This window comes from Miscanthus floridulus, chromosome 2, assembly GCF_019320115.1.
Source record: "Miscanthus floridulus cultivar M001 chromosome 2, ASM1932011v1, whole genome shotgun sequence".
Classification (NCBI taxonomy): Eukaryota; Viridiplantae; Streptophyta; class Magnoliopsida; order Poales; family Poaceae; genus Miscanthus; species Miscanthus floridulus.
In genome coordinates, this window is record NC_089581.1 from 142281278 (window position 1) to 142307314 (window position 26037).

At 44.7% G+C, this 26037-nt stretch overlaps 1 protein-coding gene across 1 annotated transcript; it reads right to left on the reverse strand.

Moving 5' to 3' along the window:
• Positions 1-9594: 9594 nt before the first annotated feature.
• Positions 9595-12169, reverse strand: LOC136537188 (probable cytokinin riboside 5'-monophosphate phosphoribohydrolase LOGL3). Its single transcript, XM_066529241.1, has 7 exons — positions 12047-12169; positions 11364-11461; positions 11223-11256; positions 10966-11065; positions 10267-10337; positions 9857-10000; positions 9595-9738 (listed from the first exon to the last, which is right to left on the reverse strand). The coding sequence occupies exons 1-7, from the start codon at positions 12167-12169 to the stop codon at positions 9595-9597; spliced, it is 714 nt and encodes a 237-aa protein (XP_066385338.1).
• Positions 12170-26037: the final 13868 nt, after the last annotated feature.

Here is a 26037-nt window from a genome sequence, read left to right on the forward strand (position 1 = left end):
AGACTAACCCATTCCACTCCTGTCACAGGGTCTAGGTCCCCGTCCAAACTTAGACTCCAAGCCCCCACACGTGAGACCCGTTTCAATATGGTGCTTAAACCTCCACCTTTCCCCACTCCCAATCAGTCGGTCTGGAAAGAGCTGGAACCCGTGACAAGAGCGTAACGAGCCTTCCCGCTCCCATAAGCAAGTATATGCTCAGGATAATAAGTCTGTGACCTAACTACTATCCACAGCAACGAACGGTTCTCAATCGACACAGGCGGAACAAGTGCAATTCAAGCCTCGTTCGAATGTCTAACCAAGTCTAGATCCAAAGTACCATTCCGTCAGGTCTTCAATTATCCTCCATATATATTCAATGTGATAGTAATATAATAACAACAATAATATATTTCCTATCTCTCGCGAGTGACAGGTAATCACTCGACTTCTATCGGATCCTATAGCATAGCAATCTATACGATCCTGACATACTAGTAGGACTTATAGGAAAATGATATATATATATATATATATGCAAGTGTGTTTTCATTCAACTCCTTAAAACTTAATGCACAAGCATAAAATAAAGAATAGAATAATAGGGGTTATGCACCGAAGCTTGCCTAGGTAAGATATAACCAAAGATTAGCATTTCATTGGTGACACGATCATCAAAGCACCATCTTTTTCGCTACTCCAATCATTTACATGATCCATCATTGTTCCTATTATAATATACGTGGATGCAATGCAGAGATATAAATAATCAATGGCAACTGCAACTCTAAAATATGATTACGCTCCGCAAGCTACCGACCCAACTTTAATGACTAACATACTAGTCTATGTATCCACGTCGTCAAGTAAGGTTTTATTTCCCAACAAGTGTTTTAGTCCTAAACACTCAAGGTGTTTCGGCATTTTATTGATTAAATATATATTTTTGAACTAGGGCTCATTTAGCTACCCTAGCAAACTGATTATTATGGAGCTACAAAAATTACAGTGAGCACCTAATAATGGTAGGAATTTACTGTGAAAGTTTTAGAGCCAACACTATCACCAATTTATCACAAAAATTCCTTCAAGTTTATATCTTACAATATTAAGCATCTCCAATTAATTATATAACTCCTAAATATATTATAAAACTATGTGAACAAAATATACTAGCAGATAGATCATAATTTTAGGGGCCTAACAAAATTTGTTGCATAATTTTTGAACATCTACATGATTTTAGATTAATTACACAAAACTGGTTCTTAAATAAAAATACAAAACCATTTCTAATTCTTTACTAAAAAGACGAATGAAACTGGCCCAACGCGGCCCACATGGGGCGCGACCCAAGCGCGAAGGCGGCCCACGGCGGGGAGCCCCCGCGCGTGCTGGCTTTTTAGCGAAAACGCCCTCGAGCTTCCTACTATTCTTGCATCCACTATTCGTCCTATTTACTCAGTCAACACTTATGCATGAAAGACCCCGAGAGAATATGTCTTCGCATCGGGGAGGTCCCCGCGACCCCCGCTCTCGCCGGCGTGGCGTGGACCGGTACAGCCCCATTACGCTGGCCAACTAGGACCCTTGCAGACCTAGCTATAGGACCGATGCTCACCTATGGGCCGACGCGCGATGATGGGCGTTGGTTGCACGAACGGAGGTCAAGCAGAATGGGCTCTCCCCGATGGTGGGCGACCTATGGCGGCGGCAACCGCGTTCCAGTGAGCCACAGCGTGCCATAGATAATAGAAGTGACGGGTAAGCATTAGTGATGCACCACGATCCTACCCGTGGCGGTGGCCTGGCCGAAGACACCCCAAGCAAGTCTGGTCACGTGCGCGCGGCGAACTCGACGGTGAATCATGGCGACACGACCATGTCAGTGGCGTGGAGGCGGCTATAGGGCCGCAACTTGGATGCGCACGATGAAGAGGGGTTCTAGGTGAAAGCATCTAGGCCCCTAGTTGGGTTTCGATGATTAATGACAGTACGTGATTACTATAACTAACGTGTGTTTTGCAGAGGCAATTAAGTTAGGTCATGGTAATGGACATCGATTGCGCTATCATGGTGGTTATGCCCCTATGATGGAAATTATTTTGGTTTTCAAAGGATGGACGACAAGGTTAAAGATGGACTAGTTCTAAGTGTCGATTGGAGTTAAAGGGACACTTAGAGTAGTTTAGGACTTTATTTTTCCTTTGGCCGTACTATTAAGGGGGGTATGGACGGGTAGCTTGACCTAGGTGAGTCTAGTGGGTTAGGTGTGGTGCACACTTGCTAAACCTAGCACTAGTTAGCTCCTAAAAATCCCTTAGATCCATTAGAGCAAACTTCATTCACATATGATCGAGGGTTGGAAGTGAATGGAGGATCAAATACTGACCGAATGCTGGCTTTGGTGTGACCGGACGCTAGCACAGAGTTTGGTCAGTTCATTTGATCAAGGTGAAATCATCTGGAAGTGACCGGACACTAAGAGGTGAAGTGATCGAACGTAGAGTCCTAGCATCTGGTCGACTACAGTAAGGTTCCAGAGATGGAAAATCACGACCGGACGCGTCTGGTCAGTGTTGACCGAACGCTGAGTCCCAGCGTCTGGTCGACTCTAGTAAGGTTCCAGAGAGGGAAAATCACGACTAGCGTCCGGTCATCACTTAAACACTGTAGTTCGGGGAGAACTGACCGGAGCGTCCGGTCACCCCACAGAGGCACATAACGGTTCGTTTTTTTAGCCATGCTTATAAATACTTCCTCTATTCATGTGTGGGGGTACTTTTGCTCATTCCAACAGCTGAGAAACACCTTTGAGGGTGCCTAGAAGAGCAAGGTCCTAGTGAGGAGATTAAGATTTGAGAATCCCAAAGAGAGCCCTCATTAGTGAGATCAAGAGTAGCAAAGTGTGCATCCACCCTTCTCATTAGGCTTGTCGTGGTCAAGTGAGAGTTTGTGCTTGTTACTCTTGGTGATCGCCATCACCTAGATGGCTTAGTGGTGATTGGGAGTTTGGTGATCATCTGACGGAGCTTGTGGATGACCCAACTCAAGTTGTGAGCGGTTGTGGGTGATTCACCGTGATGGAGTGTCGAAGAATCAACCCATAGAGAGCACTTGATCCTTGCGCGGATCCAGGGGGAGCTACACCCTTGCGCAAGTGCTCCAACGAGGACTAGTGGGGAGTGGCGACTCTCTGAAATCTCGACAAAACATCGTCGCATTCCTCCTTCTCTATTTACTTTTAGCATTTACTTTGAGCAATTCAATTATTGTCATTTACATTCATAGAATTGCCATGCTAGAGTAGGATTAGAACATAGGTTGCTAAACTTTTGTGCGGTATATCAATAGATACACTTTCTAGGCACAAGGGGTTAATTAGGCAAACCATAGGACTTAATTATTGCAAAGAAATTTAGAATTAGTCTAATTCACCCCCCTTCTTGGGCATCTTAATCCTTTCACTAGGCGTGGCTAGTGGTGTGGTCAATTCGACATGAGATGGCGAGGTTGGAGCTGGCCACGATGAGGCGAGCTGGGCCTTAATGGCACGATGGCGGAAGCAAAGCTCCAAATTTGGAGCTCGGCCTAGCCGTAATCAAGGCAGGGTGGGGGCGGTTGATGAGAGGCTATGAGGACAGAGCTGTGGGTGCATGGAATTGATGGGAGACGACCCCTCACAGGCAGGTGCGTTGGCGTAGCTCGGTGGTAGAGAGAAGTAAAGATTGAGAGAGAGACGGGGTGCGGCCAGTAACTCGACAAGGCGAGCCTTGGCGAGACACGATTGACTTGACCAGCGCGGCCTGTGGCCAAACGCTGACCGACAGGCGCGCATGCTCGTGACCTGCGTGGCCTGTGCGCTGCAGTGCCATAAATGGCATGGCGACGGCGGGCCAGCCTCGTGCGCGCGGCATCAAAGCGAGCCAGTGACGCAGCGTGGTGCAGCGGCAGGCGACGTAGTGCGATGCAGCGGGCAGGCGTGAGCGCGACGTGATGCGACAGCAGCAGCAGCGGCTGCGTCATGGCGCGAGGTGGGTCGGTGGCGCGGCAGCGCGTGGGGTAGGGGCAGTGCCGCTCAGCTAGGCAAGCCATAGCAACGGCGGCTCCTTGTGGTCGGGTCAGGGTGACCAGGCCGGCCAAGTGCGATAGCGCGCATGCGCATGCAGAGCGCGCCAACACTACGACGGCATGCCCCTATGGCCTGGTGACCGCGCCCAGCTCAGAGGGCTAGCCCGAGAACGTGCTGTGTACGGATTTTAAAGCAGCGACTACCACTAAATCATTGCCTCTAAACCGAAACCGACTTCACCACGATCAAACTGATACATGAGGCTGCTCCACCGAGCTAAAACACCGCATCACCCTCTAATCCAATCTCTCTAAATAAATTGTTAAACTTAGCAATGTCCAGCTGTACACAAGCTTGAAATTTTCTAAGTTTTTTTTGAGTTGAACTCTATTTCAAATTGCATTTCTAAGCTATTGAAAATATTACTAAGCAATATTATTTTTTAACAGCAAGTGTTTCATTGTCATCAACAAAGTTTGCACTTCCAACTTTATTTAAGTATCACACAGATGTTCTATAGTATTTTTGCTTAATAAAAATTGGTTTTAAACCCTACTTGATATACATGAGCTATTGCATCAACATTGATTTAACATTTTTATTGATTATTTGAGGCTACAAGAAATTTATCAACACCTTCTATCACATGCATTATTACACAAACACGATGCTCGTGACATTGTTTAGTAGTTGGTTTAAGGCGTAACACCGAGGGTGTTACAGGTGGTTTACCTGGTTTTGAAGTTCGAAGAGGAAAACTACACTTTAAGGATAATTTAGGGAGGTAAAATGGACTTTTTCCTATTTATATCGATACCTAGGGCTTGTTTGATGCATAAGGCTAATTGTTAGCCAACTATCTTTAGTCCTAGCCCATCTAAGGGGGTGTTTGGCATGGCTCCAACTCTGGGTGGAGCTGCTCCACTCTAGAACTCCAGGTGGAGCCAGCTCTGGGTGGAGTTGGAACTGTCTGATAGAGGTGTTTGGTTGGGAGGGTACCTTCAGCTCCAAAAAGACAACTTTTAGGATGAATTGCCATTGTTACCCCCAACTCACGTCCCTACATGTCAGCCTCTCCCCCCTATCTTCTTCTTCGTTAGAATGCCGGTTGCCCTTGAATCCGGTGGAGCTTCGCACGAGACGTGGCGGTGCTGGCCGGTTGAGAGCAGGATGGGGCTGTGGCGGCGCGGGTCAGCGGCGACTGGGATGAGAGCAGGACGGTGCGGTGGCGGCGTGGGCTAGCGGCGGCCGACACGGGTCGCACCTCGCTCCCAGCGGCTGCAGGCGACCAAGCGGTGGCACACGGCTGGGTCTCGAGGCCAGTGCTTGGCCGTCGTGAGCGTTGGACCAAGCCGCTCCTCCCACGGGGCAGGTGCCAGCCATAGTGCATCCTGGCGGCGGCGTGCTCGAAGAAGACCGGGGTGCATCCGGCGACGATGGCGTCGAACGTAGAGCGACGGGACAGCGAGTCCCTAGGTAGCTGCAGGCAGAAGTTAGCCTTGAGCATGGGCCGCATGTACGCCATGGGGTTGAGCCCGCACGCGGCGGTGGAGCAGTCGACGACGGTGCACACAGCCGACGTGCGGTTGGCGCACTCGGCGAGGATGGCGCCCCGGATGTTGGGCCTGGACGGCCTGGAGACGTCGCCGGCGTAGAGCATGAGCGCGGTGCGACGGGAGCGACACGCGCGGGCGATCCAGGACCGGAGGCACGGCAGCGAGGACGGGTGGAACGAGGTCGGGTGTGGGATGGCATGCTCCTGCCAGGGCCAGGCACGTCCGTGCGGTACCGTTTTCTGTGCTCCTGCCAAGGGGTTGCGTCGGGAAGGAGACGGAGAATAGAAAGAACGAACCGTTTTCTGTGTAACCAGTGGTATTGGTGGGTAATTACCCACCAACTCCGTGAGGAGGTTTATATTGGATGGTTTTGGAGCTACAAAAGAGGTGCTCCAAAACTACACCCCCATTTGCACTACAGCTCCATGGGGTTGGTAGCTTCGTGGAGTTTTAGAGCTACACCCCCATTTGCACTACAGCTCCATGGGGTTGGTAGCTTCGTGGAGTTTTAGAGCTGGGGTGTTTGGCTGGAAAATTAGCTGGAGTCGCTGGAGTTCAGCTTCAGAGCCATGCCAAACACGCCCTAAACAAGGACTGATAGGTAAAAAAATATGTAAATACATGATAAGCTTTTTTTATAAAAAGAAATCTATAAGCTTCTAAAATACTAGAGATTATGATACAACAAATCCAAATACAATATCCAAATCTCATAAAAATACCTATAAGCTTGAAAATTTAAGATTAGCTCTAGAAAAATAGGAAAATATCAAGATGTAGAAAACAGTAAAACCATTATATAATCCATATCTATATCTAAATAAATATGTTTTGCTTGTTTTTCCACAACAAAAAAAAATGAGACGCAAGGAACATGAATGGAACATAAATTTAATGATGAATGCGTTCATACTATGCATTCAAGTTGGTTGCATCTCGTGTTTTCATTGTGGAAAGTTTTCAAAATGTATTTTGACATCGATTATAACGTTTTGAGAATTATGAGATTTTTCTAGATATTCCTAGATGCGACTTGTATCTAGAAAATGCTTTTACTATGTATCTAGAAAAGTCAGACTGACTTATATTTTGGAATGAAGGAAGTGTGAAATAAATGGGTGACTTGTATTGTATTTGTTTTTATACGACATGGTGGGATTTAGAGAGTGATATGATATAAGAGCAACCACAGTGTTTCAGAAAAGTAGTCCATAGACATTAAAATATTGTCTACCACCTAGCTAAAACATAGTAGATATAGTTTATAGAGCAGTGCATAACTAGAGATATCCATAGTCCTTATGGACTGCCCATAAGAAATAAACAAATATTTTTTCTGTCTCCTTACTCTCTCTCCCTTGCCTCTGGCACCTATGGCTGCTGTGACCATGGGTTTGAGAGAGAGATGAAGGTGGAAAAAATAAATATTTTATTCTACAACCAAAGGTCCAACGTTATGGCAACAACAATCGCTCTGTTCGTTTGGTTTGGTTTATAAGCCATACTTTTTCAGTCAACGAACAGTATTCACTGCTACAGAATTAGACATCATTGCCGGCCTCATCACTGCCGAATTTTAAAAAACCGGCAGTGATAGACAGTGATAGACCATTACTGCCGGTTTTTGACTAAAACCGGCAGTAATAGGACCAACCGACACTGATATTTGGGTATTCACTGTCGGTTCATATCACTGTCGGTTTTAGCCAAAAACCGACAGTGATATTGGGTCATCACTGCGGTTTTAGCCAAAAACCGATACTGATACTATCACTGTCAGTTCGTGGCTAGAACCGACAGTGATATGCTACCAGAAAACTTCATAAGTTTCTCGTATGATGTCCGATGAAGACGAACTTTATATCAAAGTTGTAGTACTCAACGAGATCTACAACTTTGTAGTTTAAACTTTTTTAATTTAAGATCGTTTGGATGTCCAAATATTTTCATTTGAAATAATCTATCTAATGAAAATTACGTTTGATTTCTCAAATTTAAAATTTAATTTTTTCAAACGGTCCCACATGGAGAAACGCCCAAAATAAAAGTTGTAGATCTCGAAAAGTTATGCAACTTTGTAGTTGAAAACTTTTTCATTTGAGATCATTTACTACTTGAAAATACTATTTAAAATTAAAATTTAAAATTATTGAATAACTCTTATTTCTCTTTTTAATCTCTGACTAAAACTTGTAACTAGTCTTTCTCCCTCATACTAACTTTAAATTTGATGATTTTTTTTTCTAAAAATGTCTAAAATCATTCTCTATCAATTTATTGTGTTCTTACCGCTATTATTTTATCCATCTTTTCATGTGACTGTGTTTTATTTATTTGAATTTGAATTTCAAAAAATGGCAACTTCAAACGTCATTTTCGAACACTAAATGATTTCAGCTGAAAAAATCATGAACATAGAAGTTGTAGAACTTATCAAGATCTACAACTTTTATTTTGGTCATTTCTTGATCCGATAAAGTGGTAATAACATTCTTTATAAAATTTACATATCTCTCTTATAGTTTCATAAACAACAAGAATGATATGTAACATTTGTGAATAATGTTACTACCACTACGTCGGATGAATAAATGATCAAATGACCAAAATAGAAGTTGTAGATCTCAGAAAGTTATGAAACTCTATAGTTGACAACTTTTTGATTTGAAATCATCTTGTCAAGGAAAATTACGTTTGAATTTCTAAAATTTGAAATTTAAATTTTATAAACGACATCGGATGGAGAAACTACTAAAATGAAAGTTGTACATCCCAAAAAGTTATGAAACATTGTAGTTGACAACTTTTTGATTTGAAACCATCTTCTCAAGGAAAGCTACGTTTGAATTTTAAAAATTTAAAATTTGAATTTTTTAAACGACGTGGGATGGACAAACAACAAAAACGAAATTTGTAGATCTCAAAAAGTTATGAAACTTCGTAGTTGATAACTTTTTGATTTGAAATTATCTTGTCATGGAAAACTACGTTTGAATTTCTCAAATTTAAAATTTAAATTTTGTAAACGACCTCGGATGGAGAAACTACCAAAATGAAAGTTGTAGATCTCGAAAAGTTATAAAACTTTGTGGGTGGCAACTTTTTCATTTGAATTCGTTTAGGGTCCCAAATATTTATTTTAAAATTAGATGGACATAAAATGCCTAGGACGAAAATCTCATTTGTACACAAATAGCTTGCAGGTGGAGTGGTTAGGGGCCGAAGACGTGAAGCAGGACGATATGGGTTCGAGCGCCGGTGGCCGCGAAGCACGCGTTTTTCGGGCAAAAAATCGCTTGACTTGTGACTTGCGATGCGCGACCGTGTGGCTGTTCAGTGGGGCCTCTCCTGGTATTAAAAAAAATCCCTATTTTTTCAATGATTTTTTTGGCTTTCCTAGAAACTACATCACTGCTGGTTCACATCACTGTCGGTTTATAAGAACCGGCAGTGATGTCAATTCCACATCACTGCCGGTATACCACTACGTGTTTAAAATCCGACACTGAAGGGGTTTTTGAACCGACAGTGATGTTAAGATCTGGCGTAGTGATTTTTCTCTCACAACAAATCAGCCAACAGTACTTTCAGTCATGGCTTATCAACCAAGCAAACAGGGCAAATAACTATAGTCTCCACTGATACAAAAGCTGCCTAAATGGACTACTCAGCCCATATACATTGCGATTGCTATAATGTATTTTGGGTAGCTTACTTGATATATAGCTCTTGTGATCTCTACAGTAGCTTTGGATTTTGATCGTGAGAACCGATAATTGACTTCCATAAAAAAGCGTTGACTAATAATAAAACCCAATTAAAGCTCTTACCACTACAACACCATATACTACTTTGATTTTTAAGCTACCGAACTAATTCAAATGAAAATATGAAATGCTGCTACTACTACGAGTATACGACTACAATACATTAATTAACCATACATCCGCACAAACACAGCATTCTGAGCGATCTAACAAGTTACTAATCATGGCGACCTGCATGCGAACTTCGTATGCCTGAAACGCTGATCGTCCCTGAATCAGCAGCCCCTGCATCCTTGACGACGACGACCCTCGCCTCCCAGTTGAGCCCGGAGGCAACTCTGTCGTAGTACGGGACGTATTCCTAATAATATATATATGTATAGTTAGTGATGATGCAGAAGCAGCAGGCATATAATATAATCTGCAGACTGAAAGATTTATTAATTAGCGTGCCTACTAGTACTAGCAGGCATATATACCTCAAGTTTGTCCATGAGTTCTTGCGCCGTGGGAGCCTGGACGACGATGCGGCGAGCACTGGGGCTGATGAACCCGTCCTCCACGGCCTGGTCGATGAACGCCAGCAGGGAGGCGTAGTAGCCATCAACGTTCAGCAATCCAACCTGATGAAGACGGTACGAGAGAGCTCGAGAAGCCGATATATGTATATGCCATGTTCGCTGGTTGATAAGCCATGACTGAAAGCACTGTTGGCTGATTTGTTGTGAGAGAAAAATACTATTTGTTGGCTGAAAAAGTACGGCTTATAAGCCAAGCAAACAGAGTGATAGATCGTCGAGGCACATACATATCTAGCTAGTACTCTAGCTATACTCATCGTGTGTGTGTGGATACATGCCTCAGCATATCGTTATGATTAATTAATTACCGGCTTACAGTGGATGCCTAACTGCGCCCATGTGATCATCTCAAGCAGCTCCTCCAGTGTTCCATATCCTCCTGAAAAAAAAACGGTCCTCAGGATTAGTTCAGCCATGTACGCACGTCAGAGAGCTAGTACTATAGTTCTGATGACCATTTTATGCATGGACCAGCATATACATGCATGAATGCAGGCAGGTTTATTTAATTTGTTGCTATGTACTATACGTGTGGTCGTCCATCCGGCCGGCAGCACGGCACGTTTTATTGTGCTTGCATTAATGTCAGAAGAAGAGTCATCAGTCCTACATAGAGCGTGTTTAGTTCCAGAAAGTTGGAATTTTGGGCCACTGTAGCATTTTCGTTTTTATTTGGCAATTAGTGTTCAAACATGGACTAATTAGGCTCAAAACGTTCGTCTCGCAATTTCCCACCAAACTGTGCAATTAGTTTTTTTTCGTCTATATTTAATGCTCCATGCACGGGCCGCAAATATTCGATGTGATAGGTACTGTAGCACTTTTTGGAATTTTGAGTGGAACTGAACACGCGCATAGTACTAAAAAAAACTGTCTTGGTCAGTAAGGCGCAACGTTGCGGGGATTCATGAATCATGACCACCTCCCCGATATAATTTGGTTAATCAGTATCGAATCATACTATCATTTGGACGCACGATATATATATTGTATATATTCCTACTCACCAGGCAGGGCTATGAAGGCATCAGATTGCCTCGCCATCTCTGCCTTCCTTTGGTGCATGTCCGCCACCGCAATCACCTCCCCCGCCGTCTCTCCGATTATCTGACGACGCGCGGAAGAAAAGGCAGCAGACAGCAGCATCATAAGAAGAAAAAAAAAGCTCTTGTGTGGTGTGCGCCGCAGGACGGCAGAAGCAAATTCTATATATGCTGGCTATATGCCTATGCATGCATCACGTAATGCAAATAGATAGATATACCTCAGGAGTGGCCATCAGAGTCCTGGGAATCACTCTGCAGGAAGACGAAAAAGGATGCACGAACACTACTCGATTAGCTACTAGATTAGCACAACACACGATATATTGTACTGGTGTGTGTGGGCGTGCGCATGCACGTACCCGACGACGCGCCCGCCGCCGCGGTGGACGGCCTGCGAGACGAGCCCCATGAGACCTATGCCGCCGCCGCCATACACCAGGTCGATGCCTCTCGACACCTGCATTGCATTGCATGCGTCCACCACCTCAGAAGCTAGCGAAATCCTTTTATTTATATTATGAAAAATTAATAACCCTGCTCATTTTTAGTTAGCTTTTGTTATTTGCATGCAGTGTTGTATATTTTTTTCCGCCTTCATTCAAAACAGCTGAAGCTAATCCAATGGCATCACGTCGTACAGGATGTTCATCAGCTGAGACCAGTGTATTTATTTCCTCCTGTCAGTGAGTGTGACTCAGCTCCAAAGTGAGCACTCTGCTGTACTACTACTCCTACCGCATGCACGCGAGCACGCGCAGCATCTCTGCGTGCATGCTGGTTGACATCGTCCGGCACCGGCAGGCGGCAGGTGTTTTGGCAACAAGCTGCTACTTGCACTACTCAAGGCGCGCTCCTTCGGATTGAATTGTTGTGCCGACCGAGAGCCGTCGTCGTCGACGACGTGGATGATGCATGTGAAAATAATGCTAGTGCTGCACACGGCGCAGGCATGCTTAGCTTGCTCGTGGCGTACTCAAATGAAACGGCCGGATCGGATAAACACGTACTCCATATACAGACGACTAAACTAGAATTATATTACCAACTGTTGGGCAAGGGCAATGGCGGCGTCGTGGTAGCTCGTCCTCTTGCCTTGCCTGCTGCCGCAGAAGACACAAATCGTCTTGAACCTGCTCGCCGACCTTGGCTGCTGCTGCTGCCTCATCTTTCTCTTTGCCCTGGCGCCCTCTCTTTAGTATCTCTACAGCTTTGCTTGCCCCTATGAACCCGCCCGAGTACTACGCTATATAAAAGGAGAGGGGGGAGAGAGAGCGTGCGGCTGTGATTTTTTTTTTTTTTGAAATTTGGCTGTAATTATTTAAGAAGTTAGCAAAGGACACCTACAGTTATATATACACGATGCAGTTAAGACAGTTGTACAAGTTGTGTAGAAAGCATGAATGCATGATGAATACGTATGCATGCAAGTGTGTATCTAAAGGTGTTTTTTGCGTAGTACAGCTAGGTTAGTTCATTTCTCTCTCTAAATTAATTAGGTGGCATGCCATTATATATATATAGTTTAATTAATTTAGCAAGTTTTGATGAGTTGATCCAATGACCCAAAACATGTGGGATTACATGATGAACGAAGTATCTACAAGAAAGCTAAAATCCCCCGGAAAGTATCTATGGTTACAAACTGAAGGTATCTTAATTATTAGTTGGTTAGCTTTCTTTTGATGCTTGGCTGTTTTGCACTAGTGCAAGGCATATGTGTCACTCCTAACTTTCGTCTATCCCATGATATGATAATGTAACTAATTCAATGTTGTATATGTTGGTGTACTTTTCAACGAACTTAATCAAAATTAGATTGGTTCCATTTAGGATCACTACTACAGGAATGAATTTGCGCAGCGTGGCCAAAACACGCTCCGTGGCGGGCACCTTTTTTGCCCGCCACGGTTAACCGGTGGCCGGCCAGCGAGGCCGGCCACCGGGGCGCCCGTTGCGGGAAATTGGTTTACCGCGGCGGGCCACCTTACCTGCCCGCCGCAGAAAATCGTTATTTACCGCGGCGGGCGGTATGAATAGCCCGCCGCGGTTAATACGGTTTACCATAGCGGGCGCTTTAAACTGCCCGCCGCGGTAAAGACTTGATTTACCGAGGCGGGCGTTTTATGTTGCCCGCCGCGGTAAAGCCTGTACATATACAGCCCTCGGACCCTCCTTCTCCACGGGTCTTCCTCTCTCAAAACTCATGGGGGGAGGCTTTGCCCTAAAATTTGAGGAAACTTTTGATTTGAGTTGAAGGGCTTGGATTTGAGGGAGGAGGACATCATAAGAGGTTCATAAAGGCTCTCCCTCTCTCCTTCCATCCTCTCTCTTTATTTCCATCACCTAGAGTTCTCTTTAGATCTAGATCTAGATCTAGATCAATTTTAATGAAAAAAATGATGTTATGTATTTCTTTAACTTTAGATTCATCATAGATGCATGCTTCATCTTTCACATCGTCATTTCCTCTCTTTTTCATGATTTTGGACGTAAAAATCATCAATTTCTCCTAATTCTTCTTTATTTAATGTTGATTGTGATGGATAATGTTCGCAGATACGATGGATAGATCGGAATGGATGTACCGGATCGATAGAGTGAATGATCCGCGGTACCTCTTTGAATTAAGGAAGTTTATTGCGGCTGGTAAAGCTCACCGTGAGAGACTGAAGCGGATGACAACCATATGTCCATGTTCTCGTTGCAAGAACCTGAAAGCCCACCGAGACAGCGAGGTGCAAACTCATTTGATCATGTATGGTTTCATCGAGGGCTACACAGTCTGGACATTTCACGGCGAAAGAGTTGGTGCGAGTGGCGCTGCATCTGGAGTTACCTCTTCGACGCCGATGACGACAGCACCACCGGTGAATAAAGATCCTTCCGCAGCAGCTGCGCCAGCCGACAGTGACAACAGTTGTCGTGATTACATCACGGTGGATGATGTAATGCAAGACATGGCCGACGAAGCCGGCGACGGTGTTGATGGTCAGGATACTGTGAGCCAACCCGAGGATGTGCAGCTTGTTGAAGATCTAGTCAAACACTTCGATGAAGACGACGTTGTGTTGGGTTGCCCAAAGTGGTTGGAGAATTTCAGAGAGTTGAAACAGGCGGCAGTTGATCCTCTCTATAAGGACGGCGGCGATTGTCCAAAGGACTGCACGGCGCTCCGTTTTAACCTCCATATGTTGATGTTGAAGGCTCGTCATGGTTGGTCTGACACTAGCTTCAATGAGTTGTTAAGCTACCTTGCCACCACGTACCCAACGGCTAACAAGGTGCCCGCCAATACTTATCGGGCCAAGAAGCTGATCCGGCCAGTGGCGATGAAGCTTAGAAAGTTTGATGCATGCCCTAACCACTGCATCCTGTATCGGGGCAATGAGTATGAGAATTTGACGAGTTGTCCGCACTGTGGCTTTAGTCGGTACAAGAAAAATGCTGGTTGTCGCGTGGATGCAGAAGACGAGGGAGACTTGCGGGGTGGTCGGAAGAAGAACAAGAAGGGGGCAAAGAAGAGCAGTGTGGCCAAACAGATCTTGGCTCAGCAGGACGATGAAGAAGAGGGTTACACGCACAGGAAAAGTCCAGCACTGTCGGTGTGGTACCTGCCCGTGACCGATCGCCTGCGTGCAATATTCGGGAACCCGGACGATGCCAAGCTCATGTCCTGGCATGCATCTGCTGACCGCCTGAACGACGATGGCAAGCTACGGCACCCATCCGATGGCAAGCAGTGGAAGGATTTCGACGAGGCCTACCCGGAGTTTGGCAAGGAGCCCAGGCATGTTAGGTTCGCGCTAAGTACCAACGGGATGAACCCGTTCGGTGAGCTTAGCAGCTCGCACAGCACTTGGCCCGTTGTGCTCACCATGTACAACCTACCTCCCCATCTATGTCAGAAGCGTAGGTACCTTATGCTGACCATGCTTATCTCCGGACCGAAGCAGCCCGGCAACGATATAGATGTGTTCCTGGAGCCGTTCATGGAGGAAATGAAGATACTATTTGATGTTGGGGTCCAGATGGTGGATGCATCCCGCAAGGAGAAGTTCACACTAAAAGCAATCATCTTTGTCACCATCACCGATTACCCCGGTCTCTTCTCACTATCGGGGCAGATCAAAGGGATGATGCCGTGGGCCCGCCCCGATGGTGAGAAGAGGACGGTGAAAGCACCTGCACCAAAATGATTTATGTATCCCAGAGACATATATATATATGTAATAATGTAGTGGACTCTATACGTATCCCACAGACATATATATAATAATGTATCCTAGAGACTCTATATGTAACAATCCCAGATACTCTATATGCATACTCTATAAAAGAGGATAAGATTCTTAAGTGTGCTACAAAAGTCAAGTAATAAAAAGCCAAGGGACCTCAAAAGTATAGACTAATGAATATAGCTAATGAATTAGCTAATGAATTATGTTAGTATAGACTCTTTACCGCGGCGGGCATATAACAGCGCCCGCCGCGGTTAATATATTAACCGCGGCGGGCAGTTTAACAGACCGCCGCGTTAAATATTTCCCGCGGCGGGCTGTTACGTTGCCCGCCGCGGTTAATCGCATCCTATATAAGCCGTCCCCACCCTCTACATCTCGGCGGTCTTTCGCGCGGTTCAGTTTTACCCCGAAGGGCTGCCAAAATCTCACGCCGCCGCCGCCGGGCTCCACCGCCGATTGAGCTCCTCCGCGCACCGACCCCCGCCCCCGTTCTCCTCCCCGTGCCCGGTCCGCGCCCCCGTCCTCCTCTCCCTTGCCCGCGCCCCGCCCCCGTGCTCTCGAGTCTCTCGACTCGGCTGCTCACCGGAACCCTAGCACCTCGCAGTGACTGGATCCTACCGCCGCCACCATCTCGAGTGCTCCCTTCTCGCCCACGGCCGTGCTCACGTAGCCCGGCCGGCGTCACCGCCGGAAAGGTGTAGGCAGAGCAGCGGCGGCGTGCTGCACCGCCCCCGGGCCCCGGCTGTCTTGCGCCACCACCCACGGCTTGTAGGGCGCAGGCTGGTGGCCGGAGCTCCGTTCCTGCGGTCGGGCCTTCAAGGTTGCACTCCTATTCGTCTGCTCTGGTACAGCTGCAACCTACAATTTGGTACATTTCTCTCCTGTCTTACTCCTTAATTTCCAATTCCAACTGTTGTTTAGTTGATTCAGAAAAAAATTTAAGTTTGTTAATCGATTGGAACCTAATCCATTTGGCTTGTGAATTTATCTGCAATGATTTAGAAAGACTTAGTTCCAGCAAAAAAGAGAGTCTATCACATAACACACGAAATGTTCAAAAAACTGCTTGAGCTGAACATTTAAAATGCTATCCAAATAATATATAACTGCCTACTCTCCATCTAAGGGTGCCCATGGACACCCCTATTCCCAAGTTCACAACTCTTCCTTGCTGGACTTCACCCCCCTTAAAAAAACATATTCTGGCATAGACAAATCAACCAGTTCTGCTATTGGTAGAACCTAATCCTCAGAAAATAAATTAACCAATTTGATAGAAACAATCATCAATCTAAAATAGGAAGAAATTGAAAGGTGGTGTCTGTCCTCCAGCTATATGCGTCTACAATTTGATAGTAACACAGGAGGATGAGAAATGACAGAAAACGTGGAGGCAAAGTCATCACATTTTTTGTGTTCCAATGCCAAAGCACCATTGCGCCAATTCAGGGTATTAAAACTGATAATCATTCATTAGATGCAATAACAAAAGATAAGATTCATCTACTGGAACTTATAATGCGCCCTGAAGAACAATATGCCCAATTTTTACATGTATATTATGGAATTTTCTAGTTTTTCACTAACAGCCATCACAATCCTAGGCATGAAATCCTAGTGCTAACAATCCTAGTATTCAAATCCTTGTAATGGATCAAAACTCTGTTAAAAAAACTGGAGGGGTGAATCACAGTAGTTAAAAAAGGTGAGGTAATAATGTCATCACTTGTTCTAACCGTCTAATATTTAGAGCTTTATTAAATTTCAGGTTTGAGAACTTAATTAAGTTACAAGAACACAGCAAAAAGGAATCAATTATCAAAAGTACTATGAACTAGAAAAGGTAGCAATAGAAAGGAATCTTCACTCAATCTGTTGTGCACAAAATGCTTGCAATTTGTTATCAAAATTCTGATAGTGTCATACAAAAATACAAGACTGAAATTTCAATACTGCTATGAAATTCAGTACACTAATATTCCATGCTTGTCATTGGCAGTTTGGCATTGCCTCTCTTGCTTGTCATTGGCAGTTTGGCATTGCCAATTGCCATTATGCCCATTAATCCACTGCCTGCACTCTACTACCTACACTCTACTGTCTACTGCCTACACTCTATAGCTTGATGCAAATTTTTTGATTTGTGAAAGTTTTTTGAGATGGCTAGCTACTACTTATCCCCTTACTAGTACTCTACTACTTGATGCAAAATGGTACTTGTATTACCTATTTCTCTCTACCACTGTTGTCTTACTACTGCTGCTGCTACTCTGAATTCAACTGAACAAAGCAGTACTACACTTGGTGAATTTTGAACTGCTATACTACTGATCTATGATGCTTTTGGTGAACCGTAGCATTTGAATTCAATTCTTTTTGCTGCCTATGATGCCAAAGAAATTTATGACAAAATTCTGAGCATATTCCACTGCCTATGATGCACCTTGCCTTTAAACTAATTCTGAGCTAAATTTGTGAGAATTTTGAGATGAATTGGTCACTCTGCTGCAATTTTGCCAAATTTGATATAATTTGTGAGAATTTTGAGATGAATTGGTCACTCCCTCCTTTAGTACTAGTATATACTACTACTACTGCCTACCTCTACTTCCTCCTGTACTACTACTAGTATACTACTACTACTGCCTACTACTTTCTAGTAGTATACTACTACTAGTATACTACTACTGCCTACTACTACTCCCTCCTCTACTCCTCTACTCCCTCCTATACTACTATTCTACTACTGCTGCTCCTGTTTTTGATTTGTGAAAGGTTTTTATTTAATGGGGCTGCTTCCTTTTTTGGCATATGCAATGATGAACTTTTAAACTTATTGCTGAGGCAGTGGCATATGCAATGATGTGAACCCTTTTATGCTGAGGCAGCGGCGATGATGATCGAGTGCCCCCGCTAAACTAGGATGGCTTGTATACCAGATACAAGCAACCAGTTTAAAAGCGATGTGATGACAATGGGGCAAATCTGAGCCAACTACTACTACTTTACTACTCTAGTACTACTCTACTTTACTACTCTATAACTGTGTCTATACAACTGAAATATGTATTCATTGTAGCTTTCCAATGGCGGAGGAACCGATAAGCGAATGGCGCGACCCTACCCCTAGTGCATCATCATCAACTAGCCTCGAGAGCCAAGTGTCCGTGACCCCTAGGCCAACAAAGAAACGTCGTACAGAGGACGATGATGATCCGACCTACCAACCGAGGGACGACGAAGTTGAAAGTGCGCGGTCTCCAAACCCTGAACAGATGCCGGTGGTGCCTCGAGAATTGAATTTCGAGGAGGAAGAAGTCAGTGACAAAGAACCCCCCGCTCCATCTCCAACCACTTCAGGCAAGTCTAGTGGTCAGAGGACAAAGCTGAGAAGGGGGGAACACGGGAGGCACCGGAGGGAAATCCACGGCGAAGTCCATGTGATCCATGAGGTGGGACCAGAGGGAAACCCGTTGTCGCCACCCACGGTCCTTGCCAAGTTCAGCAACCAGGTGGCATGTATAGTCAAGGACAAGGTGGAGATCACTTGGGCGGAGTGGAACAATGTCCCGGTCGACTACAAGACACATATCTGGGGTGAGGTGACGAGGAGCTTCCATTATCCCGAGGACGCCGATCTAGACAAGTGCAGGGAGTGGGTCATGCACGTGGCAGGAAGAGCCTTTAGAAACTTCAAGTCCATGCTGACCAGGTACTACCTGAAGCTAGGCAAGTCACCCTGTGTCAAATACACTATGGTGAAGGAACATCACTGGGAAGAGTTCTGCAAACAAAGAACAACAGAAGAAGCAAAGGCAAAGAGCGCCAAGTTCAGCGCACTCGCGAAGAAGAACCTGCACCCCCACCACTTGGGCAAGATTACTCCTTAGGGCATGTATAACGACTTTAATATGTAAATGTAATGAATTAACAATGACAAGAACGACTAAGTGAATGTATATATATGTATATTATCTCATGTGTAATGCCTGCATACTTTTTAAGTTTAATTTGTGAAATCTGGATGTGATTTGAATTTGAATTTGAATTTGAATTTAATTATATGGCTGCTGTATTTTTTTTAATTCAGGAAAAAATTTACCGAGGCGGGCAAATAATAATGCCCGCCACGGCTAACGAACATAACCGCGGCGGGCTCTGTACTGTGTCCGCCGCGGTAAAATAATTTACCGCGGCGGGCGGTTCAACGTGACCGCCGTGGTAAAAGTATGTTTACCGCAGCGGGCACGTTACATCGCCCGCCGTGGTAAATCGGTTAACCGCGGCGGGCAAAGCCGCCCGCCGCGGTTAAGCCACGATTTACCGTGGCCTCTAGGCCGCGGCGGACGGCTTTGCCCGCCGCGGAAAATCAAAAACGCCCGCCTCCATAAACGTTTGTGTAGTAGTGGATGAAACTAAATTCCCAATAATTTGGAACAAAAGAAGTAACAAAAAAGTGCTAACTTTTCCATGCACATCCTGAACACCCCCTCGAATCATGATTTTCGTCCAGCTTCCTCTTTCTCATAACCAAGGGTTCTACAAAAACTAGTCTCAGCGTAGCCTTAGGATTCCTTTGGACAAAGGTAAAAATAAGAACATGACATATAAGAGGCGACAACTCTAATCTTTTTTTTTTCAAGAATCTAGCATTACAAAGAAAACCAGCCTTTAACTTGATATAGGAACTACCTAGTTATTAGAACTCCATCAACGAGGACAACACTGCATATACTAAAGCAACTGCAAATCAGACATCCGCCCAAAAGATGACAATATATGATTGTTTTTTTGAGAACTTATGGTCATTTATGTTTCTGTTTTGTTCGACCATGCCAAAAAAAAAAAATGAACCGCCTGAGTACCTTATATAAAACAGGGGGAGTGCACGACTATAAATGTTTAAGTTAGAAAAGGACACCTACAATTACACACGATGCAGTTAAGACTGTTTAACAAGTTTTGTACCAACCATGATGAATAACTATGCAAATTGTATCCAATGGTACGTGTTTTAATCATCATCTAAGTTAGTTCGTTTCTCACCCTAAATTAATTATATGTGAATGCCATGATAATCCAAAACTTGTGGGACACATCCCGAATGATGAAGTATCTACACACTGGTACAGAGACGGCCTTTACTCCCGGTGGGAAACCCTCTCTAGTCCCGGTTCCCCACCCGGGAGCAAGCATCCGGGACTAAAGGGGGTCCTTTAGTCCCGGGTCAGGAACTGGGTGGGTAACACCAACCGGGACTAAAGGTGCCTCCTGACATGCCACGAGGCCGGCACCCTTTAGTCCCGGTTGGTAATACGAACCGGGATTAAAGGTTTTTTTTTTCTTTTTTCTTTTCTTTTCATTTTTTTGTTTTCTTTTCAAAATAGGTTTTCGAAGTCATATGGTACGCTGCTAATAATACATTTATACGTGCGTATAGTATGTTTCGGTTCAAGCACAATGAACGTATTAAATCACACAATTCAAGCATAGAAATAAATAAATATATATATATATATATGCATGCATGCATGCATCATATATATATTTACATGCATGCATGCATATGTGTATTTTACATTATATTATTTTATGTGCATATATTACAAAAGATTGCATTACAGTTGTTGTGATATAACAAGTTTCCTCTCATCCTCTAGCTTGGCTTCCATGGCAGTGTTGGGTCGAAGTAGAACTCGCCCTTGGAATCGATGACCTAGTCATTAAAAAATCCGGCTATAGACTCTTGAATTGCTTTGATTTGGTCTTGTCGTATGACATTTTCCTCCAACCATCGAGCCTACAGGTTTGAATTAAAGGAAAATAAATTAATATATGTACATACATACATATATATATATCAAGGAGGTCTCCCAAAGAACTCCTACAGAGACCTCTTTACATATATATATAAATACATAGTAACACAATCAATAATAATAATTAAATGAATATATAGTGTATTTTTAACGTACTTTGAGTCTCTCTGTATGAGTTCTTTGGGAGACCTCCTTGATAAACTTGCAAACATAGTAACCACAGTAGTTGTTCCCCTGTTCCTGCCTTAGACACCACTTTATGAGAAAAAGATTTGTCATCCAATCTGGTGATCCGGTGAAAGCTATATGTTTAATTAATAAAGATGATGCGATTTAGGGGACTTACTTTCAAAGGGATTACATTCAGTGGCGCTTTGCATTTTCCCATGTGTTGCTTCTCAATAAAGGTTTTCCAAACACTGCCCCATAAAAAATTTGCCACGTCATCAGATATAGTTAATCATCATGTTTGTGTGTATATATAGTTGCTAGAGATACCGAAATTACCTCTAGATAATATCTATCGTATCTTGGTAGTCTTGTTGTGGTTTTCTCATCGAGTCATAGATTATCAAGTGACTTTTCACCAGATCGATGTCCATCAATATCCAGTGATTGCTGCATGAGTTTATAGGATATAACGCATAACACTCATTAATTAACTAGAATCAACATATGAGCCATTAAGGATGATCGACATTATTAACACTCACTTGAAGTTGTAGGGAAAGAGTATATCCTTCTTGTGGCGTTGGTTCACTAAGAAGTTCATGAGGTTACTCTCTGACTCAGACTTCCAATTAGGCTTTGGAGTAACTGGGTCTTTGAATACTATATGGGGATCAACAAAACCAATTTCATTGCAGCCTTCCTTTCTGCGCTCTGTCATTGTAAATCTACATATATATAGTACTTGTTAGGATAATTTATATGCATATACACACATATGATGAGTTTAATAATAGATCGAAAGAATTATTACTTACAGGCAATAGCAGCTAATGATAACTTTGTCCAGAGAGGTCAGGTGGCATAGTTGATGAAATTCTACAAAGTCAACATACATAACATCATCGCCACGGAACCAATGTTCGTCTCTAATTCTGACACCAACACAGAAGTCTCCACCGGTAGATGCCTGCATGTACCACTTGTTTAGTAGGTATATTTGCAGTCCCCAGATCACCTAAGGCTTGAGGGTTGTATAGACTCTGGCCTAGTACAAATTTTTTCTTCCAAATATCAACCTCCTGCCGCACTCTCAATGTTTCCATCACCAAACATCTGGTAAAGGTCGAGACCAGTCTCTTCAATAAATTCACCAAGGTGATCCAAATCGACATCCGGAGGTATGTTTGCCTGATGCATTAATCCTAAATTCGAACCATATTCATTACCAACAACTAGAGGGGGGACTGATTGGTGCGATTGTTGTCCGAGTTGTGCAACTCCTTTCCCTTGCCCGCTTCTTTTTCTGTGCCGCCTCAATTGACTTGGTGAGAGTGCGGTCATAGTCCGTTAACGTTGATTTGGACGGCTTACGAGATTCCCGCTGTTGTTGCTGGTAAGAAGCTACCTTTTTTCTTAGAATAGTCTGGAGCTACGAAGAAGTACGGTTTCTCCGGGTTTCTCCTTGCTTCTTGATCCTTTTTAAGTTTGTCATAGAATCTGGACATATCTTTTTTATATGCATCATTACTTCTTCCTTCTCTTCAGATATTATTTTGGGAATAGCCCTTGGTTTCACGGTGGCTTTCTTTGCCGGCGGGAACTGGTTCTTCGTTTGCGGGGCTAGCCTCTTGCTAGTACTTGGCTTCTTGGTAGGCGGGGGCGGGGGAGGCGTTGGAGACCTCCTTGGAGGTGGTGGCAGCGGCGTTGGAGACCTCCTTGGAGGTGGCGGCTGCGGCGTTGGAGACCTCCTTGGAGATGGTGTGGATGCAGCCTCGCCTTCCAACACATTGTCATCGTACAGAGCACTATGATGATCTGGCGATTGAACAATTGAATTTAGGTTGGGGGAGGATCTGCTACAAAAAAAGGAATGACATATTATTATGAGCAGATTATTAATTATTTAAGCCAATATAAATTAATGATGTAGTGTTTTCATCCGCACCTATGGTGAGGTAGTTCAGGAGGAGGTGGAGGCGACATCCTGGGAATGATGATGTAGCGCTTGCGCCATAGAATGAATGTCTTCTCTGCTTCTCCTAGAGTCTTCTCGTTATCACCTCTAGGAATGTCAAGAGGCAAATCACTAAAACCTTTTTTAGCTTTATCTACCGAGATGGTAGCATATCCTTCTTGGATTATATTCCCATGAATCCTTGGTGTCTTGGTTCGGTCGATAGGATTAACAAGACCGATAGCCACCTTGATTGTGGAATTCCCCTTCGAAATGTGTAGCTCACACGATGTATAAGGTTCAGTGACGTCATCCACAGGGAAGCGCAGTCCTGTGTCCCCTTGATTTGGTATCTCCGTGGAAGCGCAGCTGCTTTTCAACTGAACAGATTGGCTAATGTTGATTCCTGGCTCTGATGCCTGCTTGCTTGCACTCACTGCTATTTGCACTTGCCTTCTGATTTCCTCCTACATTCTCACTTCAAGGTTTTTTTCCCGCTCCTGTGCTTCACGCACCGCTTCCTCCAACCTCTGGAGCCGCTGTGCCTCTTCTTCCTTCTTTCTCTAGCGGCTTCTGTAGGAAGGTCTGTCCTGAGGGAATCCATGCTCCCACGAGACACTTCCTTTGCCTCTAGTTCGGCCACCATGTTCAATAGTCCCGATGGCGTATGTCAGTTCATCCTTCTCTCTGTTGGGCCTGAACGCACCACTAGCAGTAGCTCTCTGAGCATAAAACAATCTTTCTGCTGCTTCTTGTAGTCTTGCGCCATAAACGCACTTCCCTGTCTCCTGCTCCAGTGTTCCCCCATGAGCGAAAAACCAATTCTTTGCATGCTCTCCCCACTCGAGTGATTCTGGTGTGATACCCTTGCAAGAAGGTCTACTTCCATTTTGTTCCACTTCTTAATGGCAGTCAGGGTAGCCACCTAATCCCAAGTTATGGTGGTATGTCTTCTGTTGGGCATTACGTTGGTTCTTTATCACCCGACTCACACCCTCTTCCGACGTCTTGTACTGTACAAACTCATCCCAATAGGGCCTCTGCTTTGAGATCAGGCTTGGGACAGTGAATTCTGGTGCTATGTTCTTCTTGACATACGTCGTGTATAGGTGTTTCTTCCAAGTCTGAAACTAGGGTGGCCATCTTCTTCATTGTCCAATCCCTAACTCGCTCCTTCAATTCATCACCATCTATTATATCATCATAACCATCTGTTGGGAGCGTGAAATGTACCAAGACATCTTTCCAAATTAACGTCTTGTCACGATCGGAGACAAAACTGATATGAGGAGCATTGGTCTTCTTCTTCCATTCGTGGGTACTGATCGGGAGCCGGTCCCATACAAGGTAACCACAGTGGTGCACGAATTTCGTTTTATTTGCCCCCCCCCCGGTTCGCCTGTATCCACATTGAACTCCGAGATGATGAAGCGGCCCTCCAATGGCTTTTTGGGACCTCGGACATTTTTACTCTTCGTTGTAGTTGTTCATGTCGATCCAGAGGGCTACAAAACATAAACATTATTTTTAATGTCATGAGCACATATAAGACATATGATAATATATATAGCTAATAATAAAAAATATATACTTGGCCAATATGTTGTTGCTCATTTTGTTCAAGAGCTAAGTACTAACTCCCGTCATCTGCATCCACTTGCACGTTATTTTTAGCACCATCATCGCCGGCAACTTGAGTGCCAGTGTTGATCAAATTCATCATCAACTCCTCCTCATCCATGTTTCTCGGGTCGGCCATCTAGCTTCAAAAAAAAACTAATATATAGTACGTCAAATCTTTTCTTACATGCATAAAATCTACGAACAATATGCATTATTAAATCTTGCCCCTCAGTCACGGACGCAATTCGCCACACTAGGGCGAACTGCGTTGGTACTAGGGCGAATTAGGGCTATACATAAACGGCCGAGGGCGAATTGCGTCGGTGACTAGGGCGAACCACGTCGGTGATATCAACAACGCGGTTCGCCCTAGTCACCGACGCAATTTGCCCTAGTGTGATTGTTTAGCGTTAACGATAACGATAATACGAATGTTGATCGACTAGACTGCGAGAGAGGGCGGTGTGACGAGAGTGGTGGTGCTCCACTCCGCCGTATATATGTTTGTACACATGGGTGAACGAGGGCGGCGGTGCTCCGCCGTATACATAGAAACGCATGGGCGAACGAGGGCGGCAGTGCTCCGCGACGTATATATACATGCATATGAATACAAATGACGTATATATACATGTCGGCGCGGTGGCCGGTGTGCTGACGACGACGACGTGAGGCGGGCCGGCGTGCTGACGACGACGACGTGAGGCGGGTCGGGGCGGTGTCGGTGCGGTGGAGGGCGTCGGCGTGGAGCGGCCCGGGCCGGGGCTGCGGTCAATGCGCTGGAGGGTGTGGCCCGCGCGTCGGGCCAGGGCTGTGATCAAAAGGAGTATATTATATATCATGCATTCATGTCCACATGTTATTTTTCTTTTTGCAAAACACAGTACAAACGTCAATATATAGAATTGCAAACCGGCAAAAAAATAAAAAAAATTGCGAAACTCCATAGCCACGAGCAAGCCACGGCACCGCGCCATCATCCTCGCCATGGCCGGCCATGCGACCCCGCCATGCCCATACTGCGACTGGCCACTGAATGGTGAAACCAATTGCGAAACTCCATAGCCACGAGCAAGCCATGGCACCGCGCCATCATCCTCGTCACGGCCGGCCATGTGACCCCGCCATGCCCATACTGCGACTGGCCGCTGAATGGCGAAACCCTAGGCACTAGGAGAGAGAAAGCCGAGAGAACTCACATCGGTCGTCGGCGTGAGGTCGTCGG

What these genes read in the sequence shown, in the direction of transcription:
- LOC136537188 (XM_066529241.1), bottom strand. Translation starts at nt 12,169, where the DNA reads ATGAGGCAGCAGCAGCAGCCAAGGTCGGCGAGCAGGTTCAAGACGATT. An exon ending in TTGCCCTTGCCCAACAGTTG is followed by an intron (nt 11,462 to 12,046) that starts GTAATATAATTC and finishes AATGCAATGCAG; the next exon opens with GTGTCGAGAGGCATCGACCT. An exon ending in CTCTGATGGCCACTCCTGAG is followed by an intron (nt 11,066 to 11,222) that starts GTATATCTATCT and finishes GCGCGTCGTCAG; the next exon opens with ATAATCGGAGAGACGGCGGG.